The sequence below is a fragment of the Astyanax mexicanus genome, chromosome 24 (genome assembly GCF_023375975.1).
Source record: "Astyanax mexicanus isolate ESR-SI-001 chromosome 24, AstMex3_surface, whole genome shotgun sequence".
Classification (NCBI taxonomy): Eukaryota; Metazoa; Chordata; class Actinopteri; order Characiformes; family Acestrorhamphidae; genus Astyanax; species Astyanax mexicanus.
The window spans coordinates 23424720-23451783 of record NC_064431.1 but is presented as its reverse complement, the minus strand read 5'-3'; the positions used below and the strand labels follow the sequence as shown (position 1 = coordinate 23451783).

Sequence of the window (27064 nt, the reverse complement as noted above, 5' to 3'; positions counted from 1 at the left end):
TATATTAACAAAAAACAAACCAAAGCACAAAACAATAACACGTTCTCTCGCTTCTCTCTATTGCTGATATTAAATCAATACTTTCCACCTGGATTATAGCCCTCAGCTATCATCAATATGTAGTTATTGACCTGTGTAGGCACAACAGAAGGGAGAGCAAGGGAAAGAAAGAGAGAGAGAGAGAGAGATGTAATCTCTGCGGGGAGAAAATGAGAGATGAAGTAGCTTGGCAAGATGAAAGAAGAACACAAAAAAGATGAAGGAGAAACGGGAAGACTCTGCCGAAGGTCTGCTGATGGATTCTGGCATGGCTCGCATTGACCCCTGTGTGACCTCACTCATTAGCGCAGCAAAGAGAGGTTAAGGGAAACTTTGCATATCTGTGTACATGTGTGAGACAGAGAAAAAGAGAGAGAGAAAGAGAGAGAGAAAAACAGAGAGAGAAAGAGAGATTAAAGAAGCATGCTAATCAGCAGGGATGTAGGAGCTGCAGGCATGTAGAAGCTGTGTCCATTCCCATGACCCCTGACGTGTGTTTGAGCAGAGCGTCGATAAAACAGGACTAATTCTTGGCGGTTCCGGCCGGCTGAATCCGAGAGGAACACTTTAGGCAAAACAAGAAAACGAGGCGAGCTGAGAAATGGCCCTCAGGTCCTCATAGCTTTGGCCTTTGGCTTGGCTTTGATTGTGTTTTTGTTTCTGCACTGGGATGATCTGCTCTCAGCCCTGGAGGGGTTGTTCAATTTAGAATTAACATCTTGAAATGACTAGTAATGAATCTGTAGTAATGTTCACTAATTGACTAGTAGTGGTGTAATGGACTATAGATAATTCATGACACTTAGGGCCTCCTAGATGATGTTCACTTGGCTTTAGAGACCAATGTGAGATGATTGTGGAGAAAATGCGTTACACTAATACTTACTACTCTTCCAAAATGCAAGTTATCTGCTTAAAAAGTTAATTTAGTTGGTCAGCGACCAAACCACTAACCAACATAATAATATCTTTACAGAAAACACATTACTAGCCTATCGACTACTGTATTTATGATTACTTACATTTATTCCAATGATATAAATAAGACTTTACAGCAAAACCACACTGACTGCTGAAATACAGTACACAATAATATGACAGCAGATGACATACCCTAAGATTTTCCTTATATCTAGTCAAACTTTATTGATTATTAATCTATTATCTATCTTATTATCTATTAAACTAAATATTTGCTGAAAGAAAGGAATTATGACTTTTCTATATCGAGACAACATTACGCTTTTTAGAAGAAGATTCACACCAAAAAAATCACAATATATATATATATATATATATTTTTTTTTTACACATTTTTCTTTGCAATTTAGTCACTGCTACGATGTGTGATTAGGCCAATACTTAGACAGCCCCTATAATGTTATTCAAGAATTCAAGAACAGACTGAGCTGCAAATAATACAAAAATAAATCATGTTTAAATGTGTGATTCTTTTCTGATTGGTACCCTGATCAAATTGTGTTGCAAATTGCTATCTTGACAGTTTAAAAGTGTAGCCCCTATGTTCACCGTGTTAAAACAAGCTGTTTGGGACAAACTGTTAGCTGATAGCACCCTAAATTACCGAAACACTCAGGGTTCCTCAGTGTTGTGCTGTTGGGTGGTATTTACTAGCGCTAAGCGCTGCTAAACGTGGCTAACGCTGCTGCTAACCGCGCTACAAAAATGAAAATCTACACTTACTGTAAGTAAACTGAAGGGCATTGCTCTCCCAAATAAATTGCTTACAAGAAAGAAATCTATGTAGATTAGCATCTAGCGATCATTTGACTTTGGAAGAAAAAATGACTTAGGTGCCCCCAGTGGCAAGACCTACTGAATAATAAAGGAAAACATGGCGACACCTTTGTTCCTTACTATTGTTGCTTAAAATGAAATGAAAATAGACCAGAGAACAGACGTTCATTGATAGTGCTCCATATAGTCCGTAAAATAAATAAGTTGTTTTTTTAGTAATGTCAAAACAGATGTCTTGATACTTTGCGGTGCAGCACCAGCAGTGCTGAGACTGACCTCTCTGTCCAGGCCCGCTGCGATGGTGCTGATCTCCCCTGTGCCTCCGTTGATTGTGAACATGTTGGGAATAGGGATGTGGGGGCTTTGATTCAGGATGCGGTAGTGAACCAGGCCGTTGGGCATGGTGCTGTCGTCAGCGTCGAACGCAGTCACGCGCATCACTGACGTTCCTGCAGAGAGAGAGAGAGAGCACACAGTTATGATTCTGAATGAATGACTAACTGAATGACTCACTGCTTTTTTCTAATGATAATTTCTACGTGTTATGTGAACACACATACCAGTATTGTACATGCACACCCACACATACAGGAAACTAAAGCCATTTTAAGTGCTTTGGTAAAAAAAAAAAAAAAAAAAATCTATTAATTGAAAACTGATTAGTCTAAATTTAATTACAGAGTCTGACGTGTACGTGATCTTAGGTCATGGCTAAAATTCACTTTTTTCAGTCACCTATTTATTCATATGTATATATATTAAAAGCAAACTTTTAATTTAGTTTGTTGTGTTAAATAAGCAGTAAGCAGGAGAAGGTATGGTTGGGTAATAAAATGGAGCTAAATGGAGTTTGATAGAGTTGGATGAATGGAACTGGGCTGGGTGGAGTTTGATAGAGTTGGATGAATGGAACTGGGTGGGGTTTGATAGAGTTGGATGAATGGAACTGGGTGGAGTTTTTGATAGAGTTGGATGAATGGAACTGGGTGGAGTTTTTGATAGAGTTGGATGAATGGAACTGGGTGGAGTTTTTGATAGAGTTGCATGAACGGAACTGGGTGGAGTTTGATAGAGTTGGATGAATGGAACTTGGTGGAGTTTTTGATAGAGTTGGATGAATGAAACTGGGTGGAGTTTGATAGAGTTGGATGAATGGAACTCTGTGGAATTTGATAGAGCTAGATGAATGGAACTGGGTGGAGTTTGATAGAGTTGGATGAATGGAACTGGGTGGAGTTTTTGATAGAGTTGGATGAATGAACTCGGTGGAGTTTTTGATAGAGTTGCATGAATGGAACTGGGTGGAGTTTTTGATAGAGTTGCATGAATGGAACTGGGTGGAGTTTGATAGAGTTGGATGAATGGAACTTGGTGGAGTTTTTGATAGAGTTGGATGAATGAAACTGGGTGGAGTTTGATAGAGTTGGATGAATGGAACTCGGTGGAGTTTGATAGAGCTAGATGAATGGAACTGGGTGGAGTTTGATAGAGTTGGATGAATGGAACTGGTTGGAGTTTGATAGAGCTAGATGAATGGAACTGGGTGGAATTTGAAGAAGCTGGATGAATGAGATAGATGGAGTCAGATTAAAACAGCTGGATGGGGTTAGATGAGTGGAGTTGGATTAAGTTAGATGAATGGAATTTACTGTAGTTGGATGAATGTACAGTATCTGCAGACACATCAATAGAGCCAAATGGATGGTACTGGATGAATTGCATTGGAAGAATGATGTTAGATGTAATAGATAAATAGAGTCAGATGATTCAAGCTTGATTGGGGTGAATGTTGTTGAATGAATGGAGTTGAATAGAGTTGGATGAATGTATAGTAGATGGAGATACATCAATAGAGTCAAATGGATTGGACTGGATGAATGGAATTGGAAGAATGGTGTTAGATGTAGTTGGGTAAATAGAGTCAGATAAATGGAGCTGGATTGGTGTGAATGTAGTTAGATGAATGGAGTTGGATGCAACTGGATGAATGGAGCTGGATGGAATTGAACAGAGTTGGATGAATGGGGTCATATAAAGTTTCTTTATTAGCACCAACTCACATATACAAGATGAATGCAGTTGAATTGATAATGTTGGATGTTTACAGTCAGATGAATTGAATAGAGTTAAATGAATGCACCTGCTGGGATTGAATGAAAAGTGTTGTATGTAGCTGTATAAATGAAGTTGAACAATGTTGGACCAATCATTTTTGAGTCTGTGGCACAACATTAAAAACATCTCAAAATGTAATGATTAAGAGGTGTCCTAATATATGTATGTTTTCTATACAGTGTTAAAAAATTAAACAGTGTTCTTCATGAAACACTTTGCAGCATCTTTGTATTTTTAAGATTGCATTTTCAGTAGCGCTTACGCTTAGATCAAATATCAAAAATCTCCGAATTCACAATCCATTACACTCCTCTCCTTTCCTCTCCTTCTTTTTTCTCATCCCTCTGGTCATTCTCTTTCTCTGATGCCTCCCCTTACAATACAATGAAAGCAGAATCTTAACGGCCTGTTCATCTGCTTTAAATTCTGTTTAAAGCCCTTTTAAACTGACCCGGTTAGCACGCTAACAAATCACTCCAGTACCATGCTAACCCCTCAGGTGCTGTAGTCCTCACAGGGTAGCTTTAGTGAGAGTTATGAGTAAGCCTCTCTCTCTCTCTCTCTCTCTCTCTCTCTCTGTGCATCACTTCCATTCATTATCTCGAAAGCCCTGCTGTACATCCACCAGACTTAATGATACAGTGCTCGCCCGCTGTTGTTCTCCAGCACCATAAACACGGCCATTTCAGCGCGATTCTCAGTTTACGCTTGTGTATATATATATATGTGTGTGTGTGTGTGTGTGTGTTTGTGTGTGTGTAGGAGGAGAAGACTTCTTGGCCTTTACCCCCCAAAACACGATTATCGATTTCAACGAGCTTGTCACCCACGGTCTCAAATGTGAGCGAGCAATTACAGCCCCTCTCGCGAGCAAAATGAGGGATAAACCTGTTTCTTTCTCCCGTCACGGGTGAAATGTCACTCCGTCGCTCTTCGTTAATGTCATTCTGTCGCTCTTGTGTTTAAGCCTCTGTGTCGTTCTGTATCAGTGGCCTCTGGGGTGCAGGGATAGAGTCTGCATTGGAAAGGGAAGCTTGGAAAAGGGAAAAAAGACACTAGCAAATGCTGCAAGTGTCAGCCAGCCAAGACAGAAGCACTTAGTACCAAACAGACTTCCCAAACAACACGTACAGCTGCGTATAGTGCTGTTTACAATGTTAACAATGTCAGCAAACATGAAACTATGACAAAAAAAGATCTAAAAAGTTGATAGCAGTCATGGATTGCGCTATGGTCACTTTATTAGACCTAATTTAATTCTATCTTAATCTATATAGATTGATTGTTATTATACTCATTACACAGTAAGGAAAATGTAAGAAAAATTCTAATACAATTTTTTTTCTTTCTTACATTAACTTAGATTTTTGTCCATTGTGGACAGGACGAACACAACATATTTCATGTTTTGTCTGTTCAACTACATTTCATTTATTACTGCAATACATTCCACAAAGTTGGATCAGGGTAGCTTAGATCCAATAATAAAGTAAAAAAATATTAATAAATAATAATAATAATAATTATTTAATGATGTAATATCAAATAGATAATGTCAACAGGTGTCATTCATAAGGTAGAGGTTTTCCTCAAAAATGCAGCAGCGTCTTTAGTAAACTCGTGGAGTAACAACGTAACATTACATTTTTGATAAATCAGTGATCTGAATATTTTCCACCCAATTCGATCCATTAAAAAATGAGGAGATCTGCCCCGATTTCTGAACATTCTGATTTCTGATCGGTGACATCCCTACGAAACAACTGATGCACTGCATCAAGAACTGACCTTCAACAATATAGCTAATATAACCACTTGGGCAAGTATTGTTTTTTTGAGTTACCTTCACAATGGGCAAAAACTTTACTGCACAAAAATATGAACAAGGTCAATAAGTTGTGTTGATTTCTCTGGGATCTGAGGCATCTGGAATGGACCATCCCACAATAAAAACTTTCTGTAAACTTTCTCTGGCCCAAAGAACAAAAGCACCATCCAGACTGTTATCAGCAAAAATCAAGGGTCAACATAAGTTGCCTTCAAAGCTTCAAACATTTGTTCCATAGACATCCATGCATTTTTCCACAAAAACATCCAAACCAAATTCTGCACACATTACTAGGCAACAGGGAACAGGCCTGCCTGTAGCGCTGACCTCTCCCCAATTGAGAACGACAATGATGACGCCCAAAAAGCCACACATTCAAATCAAGAAAATAAAGTGCATTACTTGTGCAATATTAAAGTGAGTTTATTTGCGAGGTTCTATCGAGCTTGTCTCACACTTGGTATTGTTTTGGCAGCTTCTGATTTGGAGGTTTACACAGTAAGTACACTTTCACAGGAGGCCCTGGCTCTGTTGTAATTGCCAGAGGATAGTGTCATCATTTGCGTGACAACACACCTATGAAGGGATAATTGTGGCTGAGGGTTCTATTTCAAACTTCATTAAGTTTAGGAGCGGGATCTGTCACCAAGCCTGGGGAGAAGGAGTGAAGATGGAGCATGAAGAAACACGAGAAGTGAGACGAAAAACAATTACGTCCTCTCCTGATAGGGCTACATCAATATTTGAACAACCAAAGGAAAAGAGAAAGAGAGGGGGCGGAGGGGTGGAGTGGGCTGGGGGGTAGAGAACTGCCTGATTGCCTGTCAAATTTGCAAAAGAAAGAGAGAGAGAGAGAGAAAGTGAGGGAGAGAGGGAGGGAGAGTGTGTGTAAGAGAGGGAGAGAGGGAACTGAATTGGATGTCAAATGTCACCTTCAATTTTCAATGAGTCAAATTCTTTAACAGGATTATTTGGTCTTAGTGGATAAAAGTGAGAAAGATGAACATACAGGAAACAGTTAACCTCTGAGCCTGTACAATTGCTCTTTAATTCAAAAACTAATTCGCACCTGTAATTGCTTTTCGACTTAAATCAGCGGAGCTCAACATTCGTCCTTTCATCGCGGACATGCAGGTTGGACAGCTCTCTCTCTCTCTGGTTCTCTTCTCTCTTAATGTCTCTCTCTGCCAGAAATGCATTTGGTGAATCATTATGTTGTACAAGTTGATCATAACCAGGCTGGAAACGCAGAAACACAGACCCATTCCTTCAGAATAAAAAATCCGGATCAGAATGAAGACAAATAACCTCATGCAGCGTTGAGGGAAATAATGCTCATTTAAATGCTTAGACATCACAGAATCTATAGCCTCTTACAGTTTGGTTTGTGTTTGTCTTTTGCTTGGTTTGGGTTTATGTTTGGTTTGTTTTTGGGTTTGGATTAGTTTGATAAGGTTTGGATATATTATCATTTGGTTTGGTTTGGGTTAGGTTTGTGTTTGGTTTGGTCTGTGATAGGTTTGATTAGGTTGTGTGTTATATTGCATGTCTGTGTTTGGTTTGATCTAGGTTTGGTTTAGTTGGATTAGGTTTGGTTATTATATTGTTTGGTTTGGGTTAGGTTTGTGTTTGATTTGGTCTGGGATTGATTAGGTTTGGTTTGGTTTAATTAGGATTGGTTTGGTCTGGGTTTGGTTTGGTTTAATTTATTTAGGATTGGTTTGGTCTGGGTTTGGTATGGTTTGGTTGATCTGGGTTTGGTTTAATTTAATTAGAATTGGTTTGGCCTGGGTTTGGTATGGTTTGGTTTGATCTGGGTTTGATGTAATTAGGATTGGTTTGGCCGGGGTTTGGTATGCTTTGGTTTCATCTGGGTTTGATTTAATTAGGATTGGGTTGGCCTAGGTTTGGTATGGTTTGGTTTGATCTGGGCTTGGTTAACTTAAAAATCACTGTTTTATACAACTTTTTAAACAGTCACCAGCAGCCAAAATAGAAGCGTAAGACTTATAGTTTAGTCAACACAAAACTGTTTAAAAGTACCAATGCCTAGTCTCTTAGTAAGCATTACTTTTTTTCTCAGTGTTTGAGATTGAGCTGCTGGAGATGAACCTGTATGAACCTCTGCACTGTTCCTACACTGATGATCTGGGCAGCTATTTCTGCCTTGTCTAATTTAACCACATGCTTTGCTTTCAGGGCTGCAGAACAGGCAGTAAGAGCTCTTTACCATCACGCTGCCACAGTAAATGTACGGCAATGCTAAAGGTTCTTATTAAGAGTCCTCTTTTCCAGCTGCACGTACAGAATCGTTTGGAAATATATACAGTAAGCAGTATCAGCGCTCTGCAGTCGTGCGGCTGGCTGAATTTGATGAGCTGCAAAACCATTTAAGTGTTTCTTAAAGCTAGCAGCAATGAGTGCGGCATCAGAGGACATCACGCCCGGCCCTTTACCCTCAACCTCCACAAAGCTTTCAGCGCGGATTTCTCTGTGAGCAGCGTGGGTCCTTTGAGGACCATCAGAAGGTAAATCGTCTCTCTTGCAAAGGAGCCAGGGGCCAGCTCTCTCTCCATGTCCATTAAGCCAATTGAAACGTCTTTCTTTTGCACAGGCTAACTCCCTCTCTCTCTCTCTCCCTCTCACTCCCTCTCTCTCTCTCTCTCATCCATCTTCAGCCCTCCGTTTTTCTTCTCTACAGAGTGCAGACGTCAGAGCCGAATGAACCCCGTGGCCCTGCTGGCCTGGGGAAAAAAGCGCTTAAACCTCCGCTCACACTGTTAGCAAACTTTCCCCCCGCTCCACTCGCCGGAGGACAAATTGGGTGTGTGAGTGCACTCAGCTGGAATTTCTGAAACACTCCGCTCGCGTCGCAGGCAGTCAGCCCGCCTTTTTAACTCCAGCACTAAGAGGATCCCCACGTTGAGGGCCATTTAGGAAAATGCAAGAACAGAAGACCAGCCTGAGTCATAAGTCCGCAAACGCAAGAAACGCAAGAAAAAACACAGAAAGAGCATCTTCAGAAAGCTCATAATTTAGAAATGATGTAAATGGTAATATTATATATATTTTTTTTTCTTAAAGAAAAATACCATGTGCACATTATTTAAGAAGTAACACTAATAAATCTAATAAATCATGCAGTTATTAAAGCAGGAATAGGCTGCTTAGGTAGCTTAGGTACTGCACAAACTAGCTGACTACTCAGCACTCAAAGCTAAAAACTGATATGCCAAAAGGTGTAGGACAGCAGTATATACTGTAAACTATACATGAAGTGTTACTAGTGATGGGTCTGACGACCCTGAAACCTCGGCACATGCGCCGAGCTGTCAAGGCGAAACCCCGTGTCGGTGCGCGTATCAAGTTAAGGAAAACCACGTGACCGATACACTTCCTGTATCGTTTGGAGGCGATGGGTTTGACGACACTGAAACCTCGGCGCATGCACCGAGCAAACAAGGCGAACCCCTGTGTCAGACCGCGTATTATTTTAAGGAAAACCACGTGACCGATGCAGTTCCTCGCACAGTTGCTTGCAATGACTTTCTCAGTCCAGCAGATGTCGCCATTAAGTAATACAGCAACACAGTTTCAACACAGTAGCGATACAGTGTGGGAAATGTGCCATACACCCAATGAGGCTTCATCTGCCCATCACTAAGTGTTACCTCAGACACAAAAAAGCATAAAAGAGAAAACAAGACTAAGATAACTAATTAACAAAGACAAGAATAAAGATGAACCAAAACTACAAAAACAAGAAACTGAATAGCTGGAAACAACATTGAGATAAAATCCAAACAAACCTGACACGCATTCAAGTCATACTAAGCACACAAAAGGTTCCACAAGGAACACTGAAACAAAATGGCTTATATACACGATGAGAGTGAGGAACACCTGGAACCGGTAACGAGGGGGCGGAGTAACTAATAAAAAAAGATGGGTGGGAACACAGATGACAGGGCGGGGCTAAGACAGAGACAAGACAATAACATAAGGCCATGTGCTTAAAGACCCAGGCTGAAAGGCAGGACAGGAACAGAAACAACAGTAAAGGAAACACACAAGACATATAAAAGCTAGAGGTGTGACAGGCAATTTACACAAATTGACACTGAACATTGAGTACTTATACTTATATTATTTCCCTCTCAGTAAAATTATTACAAAAAAAAAAATACATTTATTTGATCAAAATACGGTCAAATTCAAAGTAATATCGCCTGTTAATATTTATATCTCAACTGAAGACATTTAAGTAGAATTTCCTAAAAATAACAATTTGGTCTGATTGAAGATTCTATAATATGCTTTGTAATTTTATATAGATACTATAAAGTATTAAAATAACCTGCAAAATCTGTCAAGGGACCTAAAAGTTTAGTTGTCACGATGCAATAAAACATACATTTGGATTGGGAGCCTCATCAGAATCCCCAAGAAAGTACTTCAAAAGTCCTTGATGGAGCTCCATGTTTCCTGCTTCAGAGATTCCTATTCTTTTGAAAATATAGCTCTACAGAGACTACACAAGCTAGACATTACATGCAGTGTGTGTGTGTTTGTGTGTGTGTGTGTGTGTGCATTAGCAATGTCTGTAATTATTGAAAGATGTGTCTGCAAATATTTGGATATATTGTGCATGAAGATCAAACTGGCCAAAAAGATGAAAAAAGGCCTTTGTGGAACAGTTAATGTCTTGTGGGTGTACAGCATCATCCTCTATCTCTTTCATACACACACACACACACACACACACACACACACACACACACACACACACACACACACACACAAACACACACACACACACACACACACACACATACACACACAAATACAAGTCTCTGATTCACAAAGGCTCCAATTTAATTTGTGCCAAGTCTGAATCATGAGCAGAAGTGGACTGAACTTAAATTGGATTATGCGTTATTAAGCGTACAGTAATTGGACGATGGCTTACGTGTGGACTATGAGAGACAAGATTCAATTAATCTGCCCGCGTGTGCCTCCTGATGTAGGCCTCTCTAGAGAAAAGGGGAGGAAAAAACAGCCGAAACGTGGCATTTAGAGCTGAATTCCGCTGATGGATTGAAGTGATAAGCGCAGATACATGTGGCGAGAGCGATAAGGCTTGTGCCCAGCATGCACCTCTTTGACGGTGGCCTGTACCGCAGCGGCAGGTGGGAAATCTGGCACAACACCTTGGGAAAGACTTTGATAGGACCGTCTTTTTGGTGTAAGCCTCTGTATCTCACAGCTTTTAACAGATAATCACACTCTTTTAACACTCATGTCAAGAATAAATAGGTAGAAGGAGAGCGCGATTGATTAGAACTTTATAATCGTCAAACAGAACCGACAGAACATGAAGCATGATATCATTTCCAAATCCCTGCCGGCCTTTATATTTGGGAAGGGTTCAGAGTTGGACTAACAGGAATTAGAATAAAGCTTTGTTCACAATGGGGATGCGCTCGGGTACTCTAGAACTTCTTCAGTAGATCTTTTGTGGAAATATGGAGATTTTTAGGAAAAAGGCTCTAGATAATGGTGTGTGCCAAAGAAAGCAGTTTCATTTCACCCTGTTATTTTGCCTCAGAATGAAAACAGATTTTCACACAGTAGCAATGTAACCTCGTCTAGCCTAGCTATAAAACCACTTATAAAATCACCTCAGATGATTCAAAATGCAGCAGTGCGTTTGGTCTTCAACCAGCCAAAACTGGCACATGACTCCCCACTACTCATTGAGCTCCACTGGCTACCAGTTGCTGCTCGTATTAAATTCAAAGCTCTTACAATTACATACAAGTTGATGACAGAACAGACTCCTTCCTAATTGCACTTACGTTCCAACTAAAGGCATATGTTATCTCTCAGCCTCCAGTGAACAGCGCCTAGATTTACGAAACATTTACACAAAGCAATCCAGACTGTTCTCATACAGAGTTCCCCAATGGTGGAACCATCTACCTTCCACTACCAGATCAGGAGCATTCCTTTGCTACCTATATGAAACTCCTGAAGACAGAGCTCTTCGAAGAGCACCTACTCTTCTAACACCTCTAACAAATTAACTACTTCTAACCTCATTTTCTTCTCCCCCTCCTTTCCTCCTCTATCTTACTATTCCCTTTTGGCCTTCTTTAGGCCTTGTCAAAATTTTTTTTTTTTTTTTGCTTTGATACTTCTATTTCCTCTATTACTAAATGTACATCATTATTTGTAAGTCGCTTTAGATAAAAGCCCTTGCTAAATGCAATATAATGTAGCTAGCACTGATATGGTTCTCTATTGGGTGTACAGCAAGTTAACACTCGTCATTAACAGAGTGCATTTCTCAAAATCTGATCAAATTTAGCAATTTACCAACATTTTAAGAATGACTTAACTTTAACTTAACTTTAAACATATCTTATCATTATTACACCATAACAGTATAATTATGCAAATCGTAATTACTCTTAAAATCCACTCCAGTGTTTTTGATCAACAACAACAAAACAGTAAGAAGTAAGAATCCAGAAACTGTATAGTGTGTAGTGTGTGTTCTTTTCTAGCCTAATTAGCAGCAGTTGGTCAGCGTGCACTAGACCCACGCTCTACTGAAGAGAAACGAAACCTTGTTCTCGTTCTCTCTTTTTGTTGTTTATGAATCCCCGGGAGGACGAAGTTTTCTGTTAAGAAACACTCCAAACTGTAAAGACTCGACGCTCCTTCTGAGGGCCCTCTTCTCTGAGCCGTGACCCAACACAGCACCCAGTTTAGAGCGGAGAACTGATGAGCGCTCGGCTGTCCTCGGCTGATAGGCGCTCCACTGTGACCGCAGAAGCACACAGCGTATGGAAAACTGAAAGTGCTCTGAACTTTGATCGTGCTGAGCGGGGCTGGCAGTCCAGGGAGTAGAGCTCCGAGCGCTGCTGAGGAGCAACTCGGCTTTACAGAGGAGAGAGAGGGCGAGGATTATAAAGAGCAATTAACGCCGTTACTGCGACCATCTTCATTAATACTGCTGTTACTATCACCATCACCAGAACTACTGTCATCAGTGTCACACAGGGTTATCATCATAATCATCTGTGCTAACTATGTTTACATAGACACATCTGCCCTGAGGTCTCAGTTAGTGAACAAAAACAAAAACTAGATTAAATTGAGATGTTTTCATGAATTAGACTAAGGCTTTGTCCATAGCTTCATCATAAAAATATAGAGCATTTAGAACTAGACAGAATTAAAGGTGTCATAATAATGCAAATGCAGTTTTACAGACCTATTTACAAGCCTGTTATTCCAACTAAATAACAAACCTTTTTACAACCCTGTTTTTCTGCGTATTTTTAAAGAGTAATTTGGACAAAAAAAGAACAAATCAGATGCTCTATTATAAGCATATTTGCCAGCCTGTTACTTGATCTCCATAGCAAGCCAATTTCTACCACCCTGTTTTTTTGAGTACTCACTGAGTAGTTTCCTGACAGAAATGTGTCAAATTCAACTTAAGGATGTTGACTTAAAGATAACATATCATGCATTTATTGAACTATTGCACACAATATGATATGGCACACCCCTTATTGAGATATTAAATAATACAAGAATTTTATCAGATTTGTAACAGAAATCAATGAGCCAGAATGTCATGATACTAATAATGCGCTCCAAATATCACCATATATCCAGGATTAAAGTAAAATAAATGATACTGGACAGATATATCTGTCTGGAGTAGATATATAATGGGAAATAAGAACATTGTGAATTTTTCTTTTGCTAAAAACAGCATAAAAGTAGTACCCTAATGTGATAATTAGGGGTGGGTGATATGGCACGATATTTCAGGGTATAATAATGTTCATGATATTCAAAAATGTTGGTGATTTTATTGTTTACGATACGATATGGCACAACTAATAAATATTTGGCTTTGTCTGAGCCTATTTAGGTCTCAAAGGATTTGCACTGCATTCAAAAAAACAGAGATTTTCCATTTTGCAGAGGGCATGAGGAGGAAAAATAACAATCTTTGGGATCTTTACTATGGTAGGAGATGATATCATAGCCTACCCTAGCACTGTAACAAACAATGTTCTTATTTTTTTGTTTGTCTTTTGTATCATCTAGCCCATCTATTTGTTTAGCTATATTAAGGAGATGGTAGTTAGTTGCTGGGTTAGCTTTTAGCCTAGTACCCACCTAATACATGTTTGCATTTCAGTTTCCCCATGATGGTCCTCTGGCCTCCTTTCAGTCGACCCTAGCTTTTAGCATTTTAGTTTTTTAGCCACAAAATCCCTCAGATGCACTTTAGCCATTTGCATTTAGCCTTTAGCCGTTTTAGTACTAATCTAGTGTAGGATTAGAAGCCATGCTTAGGAACAGTTACTGGTATAGCTGTGGAATCGAACCCTAATCTACCACAGAAAACAAAGTGCTGTAACACACTACTACTATTACCATAATACACACATGCACTGAATCACAATATAAGAAGCTTTATTGCTGAGTACCTGGTTTGGAGCCTTCAGGAACTGATCCATTGTAGACCTGGTTCTTAAACTCGGGCCTGTTGTCGTTCATGTCAATAACATAGATGTACAGATCAATGGGAGGCTCCATTTGATTTCCATTGACGTCCACTGCATGAGCCCTCAGCTATGGAAAGAAAAGCAAGCAAAAGCGATGTGAATTACATGCTTGTAAATAATTTGCAGACATTACAGACACTTGTAGAATACAACCATGGAAATACACCTCCCAGCACAATCATGAAGAAAATCTCCCCTCAGAAACCCCGGATAAATAAAGAGAAGTGAATGTGTGCCCCCTGCATTAGACTGTATTAAAAGTTGTGTGTATTAGGCTGCACAGGCTGTGTGCTTCTATTAGCAATTTCTTTGCTCTTAACGTCTGAGAGTTTCTCATTTCACACAGGGAAAAAGATGCAGCCGTCCGTTCTGGTTAGTTTCCTGAAAAGCGGCTTGGAGTACAGCAGATAACCCTTTAAACCAATCATAATGTTTCAGAGGAAGCTCTCTGAGGAGAGACTGACGCGGAAGAGGAGGGGAAGATAAAGAAAGAGAGAGAGAGAGAGAAGGATGAGAGCGCATAATGAAAAGGAGAAATCCTTTCATAAATGACTTCTTTACAATATGCAATAGGAGTAACTTTCCTAAGAGTACAGTACACAAAAACAACACACTCATCATCAACAGGACACACACTGCTTTTTTGTGATTTATTATTAATTTACATTACTAACAATTTTCAGAGTTCTTCTCACTACTAGTGGCATGAGGTGCTACATGATGCCCTTTCAGGTGGAACATTAGGTCCAGCTCCTCCAGAACACCACATCTATACATGCTGTCTCAAGAAGCTTTGCTGTGTCTACCTGCATAATCTCAAGGGCGTGGCACAGTTCTGTAGCAACCTGCAGTTCTGCAGCTTTTGAGGCCCTTGAGGCCAGATAAGTGCCATGCTGTATAATGTACACATGAACATATAACTAGTATTTAGAACTTTACGTGGAATTATGTATTTTAATAATAATAATATCTATAGAGCACTGAGATTTAGCAGAGATCAAATGGTGGTTTGTTGAACTGTACAACCCTCATTTATAACAAACACAACATAGCTGAACTGAATTGAATTGAATTAAATGAAAGCAAAGGTAGCTGGGGGAAATAAGTGCACACTGATGGTGAATTAAGTGAGAAATACACACCCAGTATCCAAACAGGTGATACCAGGAACCAATGGGAAAGGTGTGATTTGTACTGATTTTTGAGGTTAGACTGCCCAAACACCCACACACACACACACACACACACATGTAAATCTTTTCCTAAAGAGTAGGATCTACTGCCCACAGTGTGATAAATCAGTAAACCCACACCTACAGAGATAAGAAATCACCAGAAGAACTGGGTGGGTACAGAGGGTGGGAAGAACAGGTGTGTGTGTGTGTCTTTGTTTGTGTCTTGTTGGTGTCTAAGGCACTACATCTTTGATCTGTAGACCCCCGGTGTGTGGACTGCAAATGTGTGGCTATACGCTGCTATTAGTATTCTGTAGAGTAGGCCTGAGAGAGCAAGAAAGACAGAGAGAGAGACAGAGAGAGAGAGTGTATGTGTAAGTGAGAAAAAACAAAAAAAAAAGAAAGTAAAAGAGTAAAAAAGAGCAAGAGAGTGAGACAGAGAGTGAGAGAAAGACAGAAAGAATGGAAAGACAGAAAGAGAGGCAGAATAGAAAAGTGAGGAATAGAAGTACGAATAATATAGTGAGAGAGAGAGAGAGACAAAGGGCATGATAGAGTGTTGAGGAACAGAGAGAGAAGGGGAGAGGAAGGGAAGGAGGGAAAGAGGTAGGTTGGAAGAGAAAGAAAAAGTTTGAGAGAATAAGAAAAATAAATGGAGTGAGCGAGAGAGAAAGTAAAAGAGAGGGATGGATAGAGAGGGAGAAAATGTAAGACAGTGAGACAGCAAAAGAGACAGAATAAGAGTGGCAGAGAGAGTAAAAGAGGGGGAAGGGGTATGGCAAGAGACAGAAAGGAGAGAAAGAGAAGAGTATGTGAGTGCATGAGAGACAGAAAAGAGTAAAAGAGAAAGAAAAGAGTTTGTTTGGGAGAAAAAGAAAGAGTGAGAGAGAGACAGCAAGAGGATTATAGAGAGAAAGAGACTCGCAGAGAACATGAAAAAGACAGAGAGGGGAGAGAAAGTGAGAGAAAAACAGAGAGAAAGATAGACAGAGATGGACATAAAGAGATGGGAGGAGAGAGAGCCTGAAGATGGGAGACAAAGGAATCAAAGAGAGGATGAAATTAATTAATAGATTAATAGTAAAATAAATTAATAAAATAAATGAATAGAAACAAAGAGAAAAGTTCAGAGAAGTAGAAGGAGAGAAGGAGGACTTAGGTCTTATATCATGTCAGGTCAACAAATCATATTTGATTTGGTTTGATTTGATTTGATATGAATGAGTAAGTGGAGGAGTATCATGGAAGAAAGAAAGATCAGCAAGAAGGCAGAAAGAAAGAGGGAGAGAGAGAGAGAGAAAGAGAGAGGGTAAGGTTCCAGTATTTCTTCCCATTTCCTACTACTGTCAAAATATTGGCAGTGCTTTAGTGGGTGTTAAAATAAACTCAGCTGGTGGAACAGCCTCCAGAACAGCCTCCAGGAACTGACACTCCAAAACAAGAGAGAATTAAAGCGTGAGCGTCCTCAGCCGCTCTCTCCATTCATCTCACTGACACCCAGACCACCAAATGAGGCTTCATAATGAGTTCCGTACTGACAATATTCAATTACTCACGTTCCATACTCATTCAGCCTAGCATTAAAAATACGGCATTCATCAACTCTGCTCCATTTCTGTACTGAAGATATCAGCCCTAAAGGCTGAGACACAGACTGAGACTGAGGCTCGTACGGTGTATAATTTACACTACCTCACCTAATATACTGACAGTGACACAGTTAGAGTTTCTATAATCTATCAAATATGCTCCCAGGGAATGGGGTGCACGATATGGACAAAAACGCGATGTGTGATGATGTTTTTGGATGTCCCATTATTGATGTGGAATGTGATGATTTAGTACTTGGCTTGACTGCACTATTTTCCCCACGCTAACGTCCATAATTAGTTTAATCTGGGAAGGTATGGTAAAGATATTATCTGTAAATTATTACCGTATTGAGTTTACCTTCTGTAAAACGAAACATAAAATGTGGGTAAACAGTGAAAAATTATTTTTTAAAGCTTTTCAGAAGCACTGAGAGTCAATAAGGAGTTTAGTCTATGTTCACATTACCAGGCAAATTTTTTTGAGCAAAAAAAAAAATCAGATTTGATTATAACACACTATCGTTAACAGACCTAATATAAACACATAGCCTTGCCAGGACCTACACTCTGTTTTTTGTGTGAAACTCTTTAGATATCAGCATTGGAGAAGGAAAAGGAATTTTTTGCTCAATGTGGCTCAGAACTGATTTTTTCATGTCTGTGTGAACATGCCAAATCCGACTTTTTTAAACCAGATTTGAATCACTTTCATATGTGGTCCTAAATTGGATACGTATCCGATCCATGGACAAGCAACATGAATGTGAACGGTCAACCCAGAATTTGTGCGTCTTTTTGCTTTTACGAATGCGCTACGTGCTTCTCTCTCGTACCCAAACACATCTCCTGGTGCAGCTGTACAGCTATTGCTGCAAAAACAGCAAGAGCAAACCGCCTGGTCTTTTTTCACCTGCTCAACTTGAGCATGAACTTCAGACAAGCTGTTTGCTGTTTCTCCACTCCAGCTAAGATGCTCCACATATGAGCTGCTAACTCATCCATTTCTCTTAATAAAGCTACGAGTCATCTCTTAAATATGAAGTTTTTTGTTGTTGGGGAAGAAGGCAACGTTTATACACGTATCAATGTGAGGCGCATGTGAGGTGATTCAGGGACGGATTCACGGTTCACATTACACACAGATACAGCTCACTTACAATTTGTGAATGTGAACCATCAAGACAGCCAAATCTGATCTGAGTAAAAAATCTGATTTGAGCAATGTTGCTTGTAATGTGAACATAGCTTTAGTTTTGTTTTGCAAGGCGCAGATACCTTGGCTTATTTAAATTTGCAAAAAAACTAATAACTAACTAATATACAGCATTCAATTCCAAAAAATAAGTCATTGTGTGGCATAGCTTATAGCTACAGATTTGTCTGGTACAGAAGCATGAAAGCAAATATAGCGAGAAGATTATGTGTTCCAGCACATATATCTGTGCAATGTGAAGCTGCTTTAACACAGAGCACATTGTTTTCAATGGGCTTGTACAGTAGTAAACAGAGTCACGCGGTTGTGAGTGGTGAACGCAGCACAGACCGCGCTATATCGGATTGATCCTAACCAAAATCATATATCAGATTAAACTGCGGCTTATCAACAGTTTAGCTCAATTAAAAAGAATTCTATTTGATAGCTGGGTTGGATCGAGAGCACATCATGTTCTCCTGGTGGTGTAATTACCTTGCGTTAAAAAAACAAAATAACGTGTTACTGATTCCAAATTAGCACAGTTAACGATTTATGGTTAACAGACCTACAGGGGTTGGACAATGAAACTGAAACACCTGTCATTTTGGTGTGGGGGGTTTTATGGCTAAATTGGAGCAGCCTGTTTGCCAATCTTTGTTAATTGCACGTTGCACCAGTAAGAGCAGAATGTGAAGGTTCAATTAGCAGGGTAAGAGCACAGTTTTGCTCAAAATATTGCAATGCACACAACATTATGGGTGACATACCAGAGTTCAAAAGAGGACAAATTGTTGGTGCACGTCTTACTGGCGCATCTGTGACCAAGACAGCAAGTCTTTGTGATGTATCAAGAGCCACGGTATCCAGGTAATGTCAGCATACCACCAAGAAGGATGAACCACATCCAACAGGATTAACTGTGGATGCAAGAGGAAGCTGTCTGAAAGGGATGTTCGGGTGCTAACCTGGATTGTATCCAAAAAACATAAAACCACAGAATTCAATGTGCACCTCAACTGTCATGTTTCCACCAGAACTGTCCGTCGGGACAATAAATTATTGTGGTCTAAAACCAGGTGTTTCAGTTTCACTGTCCAACCCCTGTAATATAAATACAGTCTTGCCAGTAAATAAGAAGATGAATAAACAGTACCTTCTATTAAGGGTGTGTCCTTTGGACTGATCCTTTTTCTCTCTCTCTCTTTCTCACACACACTTTCTGGACACATGCCTTCTGATGCTTGCCGGGACTGTTTAAATCAGCAGTGCTGCTTCTTACTGCCCGCTGAAGTGCTGGAAGCGTTTTGGTGGCCGTGGTGTAAATTTAGCTCCAAGGCCTGTATTTGCTTCTGAATTTCACTCATGCAGCTTTCTCTCTCTCTCTCTCTCTCTTCACTCCTGTTGAAAGCCCTGCTGGTTTCAGATGGTCTATGCTGGTCTTTGATGGTCAAAGTGGTTGAAAAGCTGGTCTTTCTAGTGGACTAGCTTGGTCAGGGATGGACTGGCCATGGGGAATAACAGGACAATTCCCAGTGGGCTGCTCTGTGTGTGGGCTGCTAAAGAGCTAAAAACAGAACCCGACAAAAGTACTCTAATATTGAATTGTGCATTGGTCCACAGTATCTGAAATGCATGGCCTTCAGCCAATCACAGACATGCTGCCTCCCCCAGTCTAGAAAGAACCAAAACAAAAATGAACGATAAAAATAAAATTGTTTAATAATAAGTAAGTATCCCGAAAAAAATCATAGACAAAAAGAATAAGAGCTAGAATCTAGCTGGTTATCCAGCTCTTGAACAGCAGAGTATACAGCTCTGGAAAAAAATAGGAAATCCCTTCAGTTTCTGAATCAGTTTCTCTGATTTTGCTATTTATAGGTATATGTTTGAGTAAAATGAACATTGTTTTTATTCCATAAACTACGGACAACATTTGTCTCAAATTTTAAATAAAAATATCGTCATTTAGAGCATTTATTTGCAGAAAATGAGAAATGGCTGAAATAACAAAAAAGATGCAGAGCTTTCAGACCTCAAATAATACAAAGAAAACTAGTTTTTATTCATAAAGTTTTAAGAGTTCAGAAATCAATATTTGGGGGAATAACCCTGGTTTTTAATCTCAGTTTTCATGCATCTTGGCATGTTTTCCTTCACAAGTCTTACACAATACATTTGGATAAATTTATGCCACTCCTGGTGCAAATATTCAAGCAGTTCAGTTTGGTTTGATGGCTTGTGATCATCCATCTTCCTCTAGATTATATTCCAGAGGTTTTCAATTTGGTAAAATCAAAGAAACTCATAATTTTTAAGTAGTCTCTAAATTTGATTTTGGTCATGCTGGACATGCTGGTTGAACAAGTTGGTGATACTACTCCTGCCTGTCGAACAGCTTAACCAGCTTTACCAGCTTGAACTAGCCAGGCTGGATTTTTTTCAACAGTCACCACACTCACTATATACAAATTATCTAAATCTCACGCACATTTTCTGTCTCTCTTTGTCTCTCTGCTCCTCTTCTTTTTTTCTCATTTCCAGTACATTGAGCGCTAGATGATGTGTCCACCCTTCAGTCTAAATTATAGATGGCTTTGTACAAGTCTGTGTGTGTGTGTGTGTGTGTGTTCTTAGGACACCTGCGTTTAGACTGGCATTGTCAGCAAAGGGTTGGTCAGACAGTATGAGACTATAAATGTTTTCTGAGTTTTGTGTTTATTTATTTCTATATTGCCTCAATCATATTTCATGACTGTTTCACATTCAGTTTTTGTACCACCAACAAAAATAGTGGCCGAAGCCGAGCTAACAGCTGTTTTATTGCTACTTTTAGTAAAAGCTTTTCCACAAAATAGAGACAAAACATTGGAGGGTGATCCATACAGCCAATGAACTGACAGGGTTTCAGGAGGGTGGGTGGGGCACTAGGGCGGCAACTAATGATTATGTTAGTAGTCGACTTATCTGCAGATTATTTTTCCGAAAAGCCTGTCTGGTGATCAAATAACAAAAATAATAATTATATGATAACCATGTTCTGTATTTGGTATTTAACCAAATGTTTTATTTTGTTTAGTTTTTGTCTCTAAAGTGTAGAAATGTCTAGTTTTTATTATAAACTTCACAGTCTGGAACAGAGCTGGGGAGATCCATAATTTTTTAATCACTTTTGGCATGAAATGTTAGCCAATGCTTTTCTATATATGGAGATTAAACAAAGTGTTTTAGCATTGCAGTAGTCTATGGGCCCTGACCTACACCCTGCGCAGGGAGTGTTGTGATGCTCTTCGCTATCTTACACCCTGTGAATAGTTTATTTTCATGCCTTGCTAAATGCTATGTTAAAATAGCATCTAAGTTTAGGAATAAATCTACACTGCCAGGCGTGGTGGTCTGGACGTGAGGTGTGTTCAGGTAAAAATTTCTGATGCGTTGCTATTTTGCCGGCAAAAAACACACACAGGTGCTCAACTGACTGAAATAAACCTAGACAACAGCCAATCATTGGGAGTTGATTCCTATAGGTACGCCAAGCATAGACCCCCGCTCGTTAAACACACACACACACGGATGCGCTACAGAGCACAAACCTCACCTTTAACTAAACAATAAACAGAATAAAGAATAAATTAACATTGCTGATCCCTTAAATGAGCTGCTAGCGTACCGTCACAGTGTGAACTCTTAACGTGAATTTTTAAGATACGAAGGCTCCAAAGTCAGAGCGCACCTGCCTCTTAAAGAGAATGACACCTGACACACTGATTGGTTTATTTCATGTTACGTCCAAAACACACCCATGATTATTTAAGAGAATTAGTACTACCTTTTCAAGGAACGATTTTTTGTGCCCTCACGAAACAAAGACACACCAATGCCCTAAATCCAGCTGCGCGATCCGCAATTGACTGGTGTGCTATACATAGCTAAAATAGGGCCCTATATGTTTGATGAATTCACTAACTGGAAGGATACTTTTTCAATCTATAAAGTGTGCTCATATTTAGGATCAGTTTGTATGTGTGTATATGTGTGTGTGTGGACAGAGAGGACAGAGAGTTAAATGGGGGCTCTGTTTCTGTGTGTTGTGTGCCGCTGCAGTAGAGACAGACAGAGAGCTGTGGAGGGCAGGGTCGCGCTGTTATTTGTTTCCCTGGTCGAGTCAGAACAGACTGACATGCATACTCATTATCCCTGACAAGCCAACAAGAGTAATCTCTCTCTCTCTCTTGCTTCTTCTCTCTTTCTCTAGCTCTCTCGTTCTTTCTCATCTGCACAGTGTCACCAGACTTCCATCTAATTGACTAACTGCATAAAAACCTGCTTTGCCATAGCAATTCTCCGCTGCCTCGCCCGACTCCGCGTCGCATTATTCAGGAGGAAAACACAGATGTAAACAGAAAAAAGTTTGGAAATAAAGAATGTGACGCCGCTCATAACAAGAAAAAACATTCAGCAGAGACTGTGCGTGGCTTTCTTTTTGTGCTGTGTATAGCTCTCCGTTCTCTATACCCCCCTTTATTGTACCAATTCTGCTTCACAAGCAACAAAATGAGTTTGCTTTTTGTTCGGCAGAAAGAACTGTCGAGCTAGAATAAATAACGTGTAGTGCACACGCTAAGAACTTTCTACAACAAACTCAAATCACAAAGAGACTGATTGTTGTGGAGGCTGCGAGCGGCCTGCCGAAAAACTGAAGCTGTGTGGAAAGTGATTTACTGAAAATGCAGACCCTAAAATAGCTAGTGAGATGTAATAAACTGAAATAAAAACAATATTACACCCTATACACCGATCAGCCATAACAATAACACCACCTCCTCGGTTCTTCACTCTTTGTTATTTTTTATGTTTTAGCTCCACTGATCATATAGGAGCACTTTATAGTTTTATAATTACAGAATGTATTTCTCCTGTTTCTGTCATTAAATTCAGGCATTCCAGTCACTTCCATGGACACAGGTGTATAAAAACCAAGCACCAAGGCATGCAGACTGCTTCTACAAACATTAGTTCATAGAAAGAATTGATCGCTCTCAGGAGCGTCATGAAATTTCTTCACTACTAAATATTCCATAGTCAACTGTCAGTGCTATTATAACAAATTGGAAGAAAATGGGAATTACTCCTCGTAACGCAACTCAGTCATGAATTGGCAAGCTATCGTATTTTTTGCACTATAAGGCACACTGTATTATAAGGAGCACTATCAATGAATGTCTATTTTCATACATAAGGCGCATTATGCGACACTAATAAGGAACAGGGATGTCGCCATGTTTTCCTTCTAATTAAGCAGGTCTTGCTGCTGGGTGGTGTTGGTGGGAAAAAAAGTTAAGTAAACATAAGCAAAACTGCAATTTAAAAAATATATATATTTTTTAAGAATCAAACGAGCACTGGATGTTAATCTACACAGATTTCTCGCCTGAAAACTGTTTATTTGGGTGAGGATAGTGCTACTGTTTATTTACAGTCAGCTTAGATTTCCAGATTTCTACTAAGGCTGGGTGCAGCAGCATTAGCATTGCTGCCCGGCAGCACTACACTGAGGAGCCCTGAGTGTTCCAGTAACCAAGGGCGATATTATCTAGCGGTTCATCCCACATAGCTTATGTTAACTTGACAAACATGCAGGTTACAGTCTGATATACTCGCCTCTGAACAGTGAAAGAGCTAGCCCTTAGCACGGTTAGCAGCTAATGCTAATGATAATGCTGCTCCAGCAGTGCTTGTCAAGGTTAGCAGCAGGCTACCGTCGATAATACTCACCTCTGAAAGGTGAAAAAGATAGTGCTTAGTGCAGTTAGCGGTTAATGCTAATAATGCTCCAGCCTCTGTGCTTGAGAACTAAACTGAAACTCCTTTATAACGCTGTACTTCAGCAGAGAGGCTTTACTGCTCCTTTAAACCTGACTGGTAAAATTCATACCTAAGACGCACTGATTTTTGGGAAATTAAAGGATTTTAAGTGCGTCTAATAGTGCGAAAAATATGGTACGTAAAATGACAGAACAGAGTCAGAGAATGCTGAGATGAGTAGTGCACAGTCAGAGAGGTCAGCAGTGTCAATCATTACAGACTTCCACATAGCCTTCAAAGTAGCTTAAGAACAGCAGAGCGTAGAGAGCTTCATGGAATGGGTTACCATGGCTGAGCAGCTCCAATCCAAGTCTCACATCACCAAGTGCAATTTACAGTGTTGGGTGTTGCAGTGGTGTAAAGCATGCTGCTGCTGCTGGACTCTAGAGTAGTGGAGACTCATCTTGTAAACCGATGGACAGGTCTGGGTTTGCACTGTGTAACAAGCAGGTTAAGTCTTTCTGTAAACTTCTGAAAACAACTGTACCGATGTACCTCTACTGATGATCCTGAATCCTGGAACTTTTTTAAAATTGTTACAGTAACACTTACATGGTAAGAAGCTCGGTCTTCTCTGTCCAGAGGCTTGGTGACAGACATTTTCCCAGTAACGGGGTCGATGATGTAGACGTCGCCTGGGGGCTGGTCAGCGCCGGCTCCTGTAATGCTGTACCTGATCTCAATCTCCTTATCCTGGTCTGAACGGATCTGTGGAAAAAATGAAGAAGAATGCCATATAAAGCCATATGCATAGTAAAATTATGAATCATTTTGGAAGGAGAGAATTACAGAGGAATGCATAAATATCTATGTCGTTCCAGTAGGCATGGTAGTGCTATTTGAAATGTTAAATAGCGCTTCTGGTTTGAGTTTGCGCAGCTGTACAAAGTAGCCCATTTGACAATAGCCCCCTATGTGATGATAGCTGTCGGCAGCTGAGTGGTGTTTATGTATCAGTGCAGATGATATGCTTAAGCGCATCTCTAAAAATCACTCAATCTGCTCTTTCAGGTGAGGAAAATGCTTCACCGAACATTTCCAGGTTTACGGCTCCGGCAGGGCTTCCGCAGGGTTTCTGCTCGGTGGAGAGATTTAAGGAAATCGAGGGGATTTGGTGTTAAGGAAATGGCATGCAAACCTCTCTGGGTTAGAGATGCAGGGAATAAACTGCACACTTCAACGATGCACCTCAGAAAAAAATAAATAAATACGTACCCCAACACCGCAAACCTTTTTCCTCCATCTTTCACAAATTTTGTGGCTTGGGGGTTTGGAAATCATGCGTGAAAATGAAATTACTGCGTCTGTCAAGCAGGCAACAGCTTTTTATGCATAAAGCATTCTGCCGTTTTAGCGTGATACTCTTCTCTTAATTTCACAGAGACGTTGCACCCTCCGCACATGACCTTCCGAGGCAATAACGGAAAGCCGTTATCAGAACGCCGCATTCAGAGAGCAGTTCAGAGTCTCCTTGCTGAAAAAACAATATTTCCTTTTTAACTTGCCTTATGCTTTGCCTGACATGCAGTTACACTATGTTGTAAAACATGCAGCTCTGGAAATAATTAAGAGACCACTTCAGTTTCTGAATCAGTGTCTCTGATTTTGCTATTTATAGGTATATGTTCAAGTAAAATGAACATTGTTGTTTTATTCTATAAACTACAGACAACATTTATAAATAAAAATATTGTAATTTAAAGCATGTATTTGCAGAAAATGAGAAATGGCTGAAATAACAAAAAAGTATGCAGCACTTTCAGACCTCAAATAGTGCAAAGAAAAGAGTTCAGAAATCAATATTTGGTAGAATAACCCTGGTTTTTAATCACAGATTTTTTGGCATGTTCTCCTCCACCAGTCTCGCACACTGCTTTTGGATAACTTTATGCCTTTACTCCTGATGCAAATTTAAGCAGTTCAGCTTGGTTTGATGGCTTGTGATCATCCATCTTCCTCTTGATTATATTCCAGAGGTCATAATTTTAAGTGGTCTCTTATTTTTTTCCAGAGCCATATTTGCTCACTCATCCAAATTATTGAACTCCGATCACGTTCAAGCATATTACTATGATAGGATGATGCCAGATGTGCAACAAGTCCAATCCAATTTCCTCACTGCGAAATATTCTACAGTCAACTGTCAGTGGATTTAAGTGCAAGCAAAATAAATTGTACTGCTCTTAAAGTAAACCTCATTTGGGGGGCTTTAGGGTGGTGTTACTGTCTAAGTGTGGGCCATAAACGTAAATTGATCTGTGGAGCAATGGACCTGTCTTCACTGCAAGGGAAGGTGACAATAGGTGGTGATCATCAAGTATCCTGACCTCACTAATGCTCTATATCTTGTCTCTAAATACATCCAAATCTGCACAAGCCTGCTTTTCAGCAAATCTAGCAAAAAAAACCTTTCCTGGACAATAAAGACAAAAGCAGAATAAATTATTTATAGCAAAAAAACAACAACAACAACAACAAAGGAAAGGCAGGCGTGCCAACACTTTTGTTCATATGCTGTATATATGAACCATCTTAAAAAATGAATGTGTGCCTGAGCTGTTGATGTGTAGCAGAGTGGTAGGCACACATGAGAGAGGGAGGATCAAACAGCTTCTTTTTGCTCAATAATTCAGCAGCCTATGCACCATGAGAACACACGCACACACACACACACACACACACACACACACACTAGCGTACACTAACATGCACACACAGAGTATCCACTTTCTCAAATCCAGACAAACGGTGTCCTCTGCGCTACCAGCCCGTCGTCAGCCATCATGCAGATAACGCTTCCATTCCAGCAGCCTCGGGGGATGGCCTCAGCGTCTCTGGCGCGTTTATAAAAGCACGCCGGGAGGGCCACCTGGGAGGATAAGTCACATTAGCGCTAGCCATTT

The 27064-nt window shown here is 40.0% G+C and overlaps 1 protein-coding gene across 2 annotated transcripts in view; it reads right to left on the bottom strand.

The window, feature by feature from the left end:
* cdh4 (cadherin 4, type 1, R-cadherin (retinal)) overlaps nt 1-27064 on the bottom strand; it is a 317295-nt gene that overhangs the window by 55881 nt on the left and 234350 nt on the right. For both annotated transcript variants that reach the window (XM_049471659.1, XM_049471660.1), the window contains 3 exons: nt 24714-24869; nt 14260-14404; nt 2074-2246 (listed from right to left, as the gene is read on the bottom strand). In XM_049471659.1, the coding sequence (XP_049327616.1) occupies nt 2074-2246; nt 14260-14404; nt 24714-24869 (474 nt within the window). The remainder of the gene's footprint in view (nt 1-2073; nt 2247-14259; nt 14405-24713; nt 24870-27064) is intronic.